The 8,365-nt window shown below is 30.4% G+C and overlaps 1 protein-coding gene across 4 annotated transcripts; it reads right to left on the bottom strand.

Moving 5' to 3' along the window:
* Positions 2,363-8,209, bottom strand: LOC107638534. 4 transcript variants are annotated; one of them, XM_021120533.1, is made up of 11 exons: positions 7,782-8,208; positions 7,300-7,536; positions 6,884-7,219; positions 6,623-6,799; positions 6,272-6,550; positions 6,067-6,189; positions 5,787-5,984; positions 4,910-5,163; positions 4,633-4,834; positions 3,367-3,672; positions 2,363-2,759 (listed from the first exon to the last, which is right to left on the bottom strand). In XM_021120533.1, exons 1-11 carry the CDS (start codon positions 7,974-7,976, stop codon positions 2,469-2,471), a joined length of 2,598 nt encoding a protein of 865 aa, XP_020976192.1. In that variant the 5' UTR covers positions 7,977-8,208; the 3' UTR covers positions 2,363-2,468. The 4 variants fall into 4 exon arrangements, with proteins under 4 accessions (XP_020976192.1, XP_016197345.1, XP_016197346.2 ...); XM_016341859.2 differs by having other exon boundaries at positions 7,300-7,590; positions 7,782-8,207; XM_021120534.1 differs by having other exon boundaries at positions 2,685-2,783; positions 7,300-7,590; positions 7,782-8,209.

Here is an 8,365-nt window from a genome sequence, read left to right as displayed (position 1 = left end):
AAACATATTTGTTTTTAAAATAATATTAAACATATTTTTTTAAATAATAAAAAAAATAATATAACATATATGATAATTATTAGTTGAAATAAAATATAAAAAGAATATTTACTTATTTATCTATTTATTTTTGCGGATACGCGGATATGTGAATATTAACATAAAATTCGCAATCCGATCTTATTAGTGTACAGATTTGATCCGATACGATCCGATAGCCTTGCGAATTGGATCTATATCCGCAATTTTAAGATCAGATTCAGATAAATATCGCGGATATGCAGATCAGATCCAATTCATAAACGCCCCTATTTCTGGACTTTTTTTTCAATACATTACTAAACAAAGATTGTGAAATTTATGTGGTTATATTGGCAATTTTTTTTAATATAAAAAAAATTTTGGTGTAACATTTAGTTATTAGATTTTAAGAAATTTTTTAAAATTTTAGGAGTGAGACAATTACACTTCAACGTATTGCCAATCCGCGAAAAAATATACAATACGTGGAACGTATTGTTAATACGTACCTGTATTTTAAAAAAATTTTAAAATTTAAATATTTAATAACGGAATGTTACACCAAAATTTTATCAATATCTAAAAAATAAACGGCTGATGTTTACTCTATTTTTCTTTATATAGCCATGTTAAAATTTATATAAATTTAATTAGCTTAAAAATCATTTTATAATATCAATAACTCAATAAGTAATCATATTTAAAAATTTAAAGTGGATAAATATATACACACATTTATTTACTTACTTATATTATTAACTCTTAAACAATATGATAAGTCACAATTTTTATATCGTTTTACTATATATTTATTGTTTTTCTATTCATCTTCTTTTAAACTTCCAAAGACATCCTTAACTTCCAAGTAGTATTCTTTGCAAAGTGGTCAAGTGGGTAAGGAAAAAGAAAATTAGAAAAGCCACCCCATTAGCCAGTTTATGTTGAAAATTATCAGCCACACAATATAAATTGTACTTAAATAAACAATATGATATCGATGGTATGATTATTAAAATTCAACTATACTAGGTATATATTAAAATTAGTCACTAATATAAATTATATATATTAAAATATAAAATATATATTAAAAATAAGTTAAATTATATATGTATTTATATATAAATATATAGTGATTAATTTTAGTATGTATATAATATTTTTTATTAAAATTTAATTATTTTATACAATTAATTATGCATGCTTTATTATTACTATATTATCATTATTAGACTTGTCCTAAAAGGGATAATATTATTAGTGGTTGCACTCTTTAATGTGTACTTTGTAGCATCTACATACCATGTATTATGGAATAAGGATGACTCCATTTTCTAGTGTTCTTCAAAGCTTTCTATCTTCGCATATGTATTATAATAAGCCATGTCAATGGATTATTCATCACCTTGGGCCAAGACTTCAATGGGTTTAATTTGACCTTGAAGGGCTATTAGTATTACTGTATTACTATAATGTACATAATAATAATAATAATAATAATAATAATAATAATAATAATAATAATAATAATAATAATAATAATAATAATAATAATAATGTACAAAAATCAAATGATAATCTGTTAAATTCAAATGCTTTCTATTGGAAGTCACCAACATATAGTATAGATATCATATATTGAGTGTTAGCATAAGTGAATATTTTATATTCTTCAGAGGTAGAGATTTCTTGGAACATACTGCTGCTACAAATTAAAAAACTTTACATACATTATGTATATTAATATCAATACTAGTAACCCATATGAAAGTCTTTTTTTTTTGTTGGACGAAACTTACATAAAAGGATTAATTTTAGCATATGGTGATATGATATGCTTTGTACAGGCCAAGAATTAGAGTGTTTTTTCCTCCTTTTTTTTTTTTCATGGAATTAGAGTGTTAGAGTCCAAAAAGCCACCATTGCCATAAAATTCTATTAAATGAACTCAGAAAGTCTATTTTGAAGAATACTAGCCACACAAATTAGAAATATTGAATTATTCTGTTGGTCTTGATAGTTTTACCAAATTTTTAATTAGGTCATTATACTTTTTTTTTTCTTTTTACCTAAATTTCTACACTGTTTTTAATTTTTTAATTAGGCAATTTTCATATAAAAAATATTGAGATTAATAGAATATTTCTGTCAAAATACATGCAATAAAAAATTTAATTAGATTTTTAAGTATGAATATTTTCAATTTGCGAAAAAATATTCAGTTAACTTTAATATTTTTTACATTAAAAAAAATTTAATTATAAAATTAAAAACAGTATAAAGATCCAATTGAAAGAAAAAAAGTATAAAAATTTAATTATAAATTTAATAAAACGATAGATACCAACAAAATAACTAACCCAATTAGAAACTATACTGTATAAAAATCTGTTATGCTCTTTGCACATAATCATAAAACAAGTTTAATTCCCCTCTCTATCTCTCTATCAAGGATGTGGATGGCTCCATTGTCTCCTCTGTTCTTCAAAGCTTGCTACCTTAGCTGATTGGTTCAGATCACCAAGCCTCTTTACATACAAAGAATGATAAGCTTTTTCATCCACATGGCTTAGAATCCTCACCAATTTTCCATGTTTCTCATCCACCACTGTTATGCCATCAATGGATTCATCACCTTGGGCCAAAACTCTAATGGGCTTCATCTCAAAGTTTGCATCAATACTTGAAGGCCCATTAGCCAACACAACTGCACCTAGAATTTCTCCTAGGAATGTGTCCTGCATGCCACATTACAAAGCTTTCTAGTATATTTTCAGGGAGTTAAACCTCATTTTGGTCCCTGAAATTGGCATGTTGTACTAATTTGATTCATGACTTTTCAATTGTTATAATTTGATCATCGAGATTAAAAAAAAGTGTACTAATATAGTCCTTCGTGTATATTCCGTCGCTAGAATTCAACACTGTTAGTGGCGTAGCTCAAGTCTTGTCACGCTAGACATATTAAAACGACGCGGTATGCATTTTGGCACTAAAGAAAGCACTAAATGACGTCGTTTGAGGGTTTGAACAATACTAAAACGTTATATCCCTCCCTTTTGATATTGTTCAAAACCTGAAATGACATCATTTAGTGCTCTTTTAGCGTCAAAATGTATACAACGTCGTTTTAATATGTCTAACATGGTAAGACTTGAGCTATCTCACTAACGGCGTTGAAGAAGGACTATATTGGTGCACTTTTTTAAATCTGGAGGACCAAAGTGTGGCAATTGGGAAATCAGGAATCAAATCAGTGCAACTCGCCAATTTCAAGAACCAAAATAGGGCTTAACTCTATTTTGCAGGTTAAAAATGAGCATAGTAATAAGCATGAGAATGTACCATATGTTGATATCTGTGGTGGATTTGCTTCAAATAGTGTAGCCTTGAAAGGAGGCGCTTGGAAAACACAGCTTCAGGTGTTTTCTGTTTGCAATGCAAGCTAGACAAAATAGTTGAGAATGAAGTTGCACTTTGTTGAACACTTAGTGGAATGAGTGTGATATTAACTTGTGATTCAAACACTGTCTTGGCTGCTAAAGGATCCAGAAACATATTGAATTCTGCATACTCGTTTGAAGGGATGGAAAACACATTTCCTTTGTCACTACCATTCTTGCTCATGTGTCCCCCCATTACATAAACCTCCTGAATAAACCTTTTGGAATCAATGCTAATCATGTCATCATATTAGCCCATTATGGTAAAATAAACATGCTCTATAGTACACACTTTTTTTGACACCGGTCTTTTTTTTAATGATTCAAAAATATTTATTTAATTTATTTTTAGTGTGTATTTTATATTTTAATATATATTATATATTAATGACTGATTTTGATAATTAATTTTAGTATACATTTAATATGATCAAATAATAACCATTTTGGTGTATAAATAATATTATTGGGTAAATCACCAAAATATACTCGAATAATTTTGTCGTGGACAATAATGCACTTAAATTTTGGTATCGATAAAAATATCCTCAAATAATTTAAAAATGTGATAAAAATGTCCAAAATTAAATATGTATTCTCAAAAAAATAATTTAGAAATTGAATTTTGATACAATTTTTTACAAGTATAATTAGAAAAATGAGATATTTTTATTCTTAAAATTTGATAATTTTTCGCTAAATATATGTTTTTTGTGTGATTTTTTGTGTATATTTTTAAATAATTATCTAAATATTTCTATAAAATTCTGGATCAAATGCATAAGCGATTTGTCACATACTAAAATCGTTTACCGCTAATAAAAAAATCATTTTTGGATATTTTTATCACGTTAATAAATTATTTGAGGATATTTTTATCAATATCAAAATTCGAATGTACTTTTATTAACGACAAAATCACTCGAGTGCGTTTTTTTGTAGTTTATGCTAATATTATTAAAGTAAATTCTATGGTGTCTTTTATTATGATGTCTAAATTACTTAATTTAAATTTATAAGTAAAAAATAAAATATATAAAAAAAATAAAATATTTAAAATTTATTAAATATTATCTATTTATCTTATTTAATAAGTTAGACACAATATCATAGATTCATAGACACCATAACATTCACCTATTATTAAACGTAGAATATAACAAGTTACCTGAATTCTAGAGCTTATGTTACTGATTGACACAAGCTTTGCCAAATTAGTGAGGGGTCCATTGGTCAACACTGTAATCTTGGAATGTGGATTAGTTTTTTGCAATATTGAATCCCAAATTTCCATAGCCAATGGTTGTCTAAGTTCAGGGTGATCTGTATCCCTTGGAGCCCCAAACTCTACCGAGTTTTCTGCCGTATACCTGCCACACACACTCGGTCAACTCAAAGTCAAAGGTATCCATGGTCAACAGCAATAACAAAAAATAGAAAGGCACCTTCTTGGGCTTCGAGGAAGATGGCGGGCCAAGCCATAGAGAGTATCAGAGTCCAAGAATCCACCATATCCATTGGGAATGGCCTTGGCATAGTTACATGATCCAACAGCTGAGAATGTTGGATCTGATTGGTTCATAGCAAACATATCTCCAAGCCCAACTGGGATATCATCACGGCCCATCATATGCAGTATGTCATACACCACATCTATTGTTGCACCATTAGCCCACCCTGTTGGGCTCACTATTATTCCCTGAACCAAACCCACAATCAAAACTTCAAAATAAAGTGAGAAAGTAATGTTTTTAATTACCTTTAAATTTATAATTTTAGAAAGCTTTCAAGTATACTGATACATCAGTATTTCAGAAAATTTTAATTGTTAATGTTAATTATATATTTTTTATAATTAAGATCAACAGTTAAAAATCATTGAAATATCAATGTACCGATACATTTAAAAATTTTTCTATAATTTTTATCATTTGTTAGTCTTATTATTTTAATCTAAGGATAATTAAAATACTACTTTATCATTTTACCAATTTTTCCATTCTAGAAGAGCTTAATCCAAAATAAAATATTGAAAAAAAGACAAATAGATCCCTAACTTTTTGCCCCGCGAACATTTTCGTCTCTAACCATTGAAAAATACTTTTAAGTCCCTGACCTTCACAAAACTTGGACGGATCAGTCCCTGACGGAGGCATTTAGACGGATCAATCCCTGACGGAGGCATTTGGACGGAGGGACTGATCCGTCTAAGTTTTGTGAAGGTCAGGGACTTAAAATATTTTTCAATGGTCTGGGACGAAAATGTTCGCGGGACAAAAAGTTAGGAACCTATTTGTCCTTTTCTCTAAAATGTTACAACACCTTAAGGTTGATGAGTTGAACAGGAACTTTAAGGAGGTAAAATAGGGCAAGAAAATCTCCAGGACTCATGTCCATGTCAAACACAACAGGCTTCCCTAGTCTTATATTTGCAAAATCTGGCATGTAAGTTACTTCTCTGTAGTATGGAAATTGTGTGCTGAAATTGAACCTCCCTGCATTTTCTCCTTGCTTTAGAACCTATAATTCAGATACTAGTATCATTTCAAACACTCAAATTATACAAAATAATAATATAACATGTACAAGATAGTGAACTTACATTCAAGAAGCTTATGAAAAATTCTCTGTCAAGTAAACTATTAACATCTCGGTTAGACTTAGCTTTTGTGGCCACAAGTACCCTCACTGAGTCTGTACCATTTTCCTCAGCTGTATAACCATCCTATACAACATTTTGCAATACAAAATTAATACATAAAACATTATACTATAAGTAAATTAAGTTAAATGATAAATGGAGTTACCTGACATTTCCCTTTACCATTCTTCAGAATGCAAAATGGATCTCTAAGTCCTGTTTGGACATGACCACTATGCAAATCACCTTTCTTTAGATTGAATTTAGGAACTTTGAGGCCATCAAATAATGGGTTTGATCCATCATATACTCCATAAGGTTTATTTGATGTAACTACAGTTATGTTCATATATTCCATCTCAGCAAATTCATTTTCTCCTTTAGAGTTACTCATCATGATTGAGGCTGCCACACCACATGTGAATGAATCCCACATGAAATAACTCTGCCAACAACAATGCTATGTTAACAAGTGCAAAACCAATCAATCAATCATGGGAATGAATGTACAAATTACCGTGTAGAATTGGTCGTCGAACCAAGTATCTCGAGCCATTTTCAAGGACTTGAAGCAGTATTGTGCCTCATAAGTTTCTTGACTCTTTTCAAATTCATCAAAGAATTCTCTAGTGATAGGGATTGTGTTTGTGGCATCAAGAGGAACAAGGGTCACAGGGATACCAGAATGAATCACCTATCATAATAACAATAATAATCAAACACTTTGATTTGTCTAAATTAACTTAGATAAGAGTTTAATTGCTTTGCAAGTAATAACCTGATATGCTGCAAAAGGGTCTCCAAAAATGTTGAACTCTGCATAAGGATTACTAGTATAGTCTGTGAACAAATTGCCATGGTCGCCGCACTGACGTGCCACGCAGGCAGAGGAGGCATTCTTGGGGCAGCAACCAGTTGGATTTCTTGACCTTACACCACCACCCATGATGTAAATATGGTCCACATTTTTCTTGAGGTGTGGATGAGTCATGAAAAGAATAGCCAAGTTGGTATGTGCTCCAATCACAATCAAAGTTATAGGACCTTGAGATATTTTGTCAATAAGCACTTGTTGACAAGTTGGTTGCCTTAAGGGAGTGTATTTCCTTCTGCCCTAATTTCATCATCATGAGTATACAGAATTAACAACATTTTTTAATATTTTATAGAGTAATTAAACATTGATTTTGATACCTGTGGAAGGAAAGCTTTCCGGATTCCATAATTTGCATCAATATCTAATCTCCCTCCTAGACCAATAGGAATTGCTTGCCTGTATCTGCACCCTCCTGTTGTTCTCATTCCCTGATCAATAATTGGAACATAGCCACCAACATTTGGAAGGATGGTACCATTTGGGAGAATTCCACCTTCACCTCCAATTCCAACTGCTACATCATCTCTGTTCATCATGTAAAGCAAATCATAAACCTGGTTCACAGCATGGCCGGCATTAGTCCAAGCATTTGCATTGATGGTCACTGCCTGCAGAGTAAAGAATGTCAACTTCACAAGATAAAGCAGAGAGCACTATATATGCAACTTTTGAAATATACCCTTTATTTTTAAAAACAAAAAGTTCCCTTTTTTCACTGTGAAATTAGCTGATTGATTCAGCAATACACAAAGCATATTCCAATCAAGAAGAAAAGAGAAAAGCATAATAACAAAATGACCTCTAAGTGAAACTGTGATCTGTTTAATTTCAAGAGGTAGAGAAGAGCAAAGAAATCATCAGTATCAACATCTGTGTCCAAGAGAATCCTCCTTGGCCCTGGACTTGCTTCAACAGTGTTCATAGAAGCTCCAAGTGTTCCTAACACAGCCATTGATAACATAGCAGCTACACAAAACCTCATTGGAAACAACATTTGATTTCTCTTACAATATATGTTCTAATAAGATAAAGAAAGAGAGTTAAGAAGGAAGAGGTTTGAACAACTTAATTGTACTATGTAATATCACCATCCAGAAAATACATAAATAGTTATTAATAGATAGATATCATAAAAGCATGCAACTTGAGAAGAAGAGGAAGAAGAAGAAGTAGAAATGAATGAAGACTAAATAAATAAGAGAAGGCTAATTAAGTAGTATACAAGAAGGCAATATAACTTGTTCAATGGCTTTTTTCTACCGCATATATATATAAAATCACTATATGGCGAGGGAGAGGGTGACTCATCATAAGAAATATTCTCATGAATAAATATATAAATAAAAAAGATTACATATACACACAAAAAAATATTTACCAAAT

The sequence above is a fragment of the Arachis ipaensis genome, chromosome B04 (assembly GCF_000816755.2).
Source record: "Arachis ipaensis cultivar K30076 chromosome B04, Araip1.1, whole genome shotgun sequence".
NCBI classification, from domain to species: Eukaryota; Viridiplantae; Streptophyta; class Magnoliopsida; order Fabales; family Fabaceae; genus Arachis; species Arachis ipaensis.
This window is presented reverse-complemented; position numbering and strand designations above follow the sequence as displayed.

Coding starts and splice junctions, on each gene's coding strand:
- LOC107638534 (XM_016341859.2), bottom strand. CDS start 7,976: ATGTTGTTTCCAATGAGGTTTTGTGTAGCTGCTATGTTATCAATGGCT. Junction 7,591..7,781: donor GATCACAGTTTCACTTAGAG/GTCATTTTGTTA, acceptor TTTACTCTGCAG/GCAGTGACCATCAATGCAAA. Junction 6,551..6,622: donor TCGACGACCAATTCTACACG/GTAATTTGTACA, acceptor TGTTGTTGGCAG/AGTTATTTCATGTGGGATTC.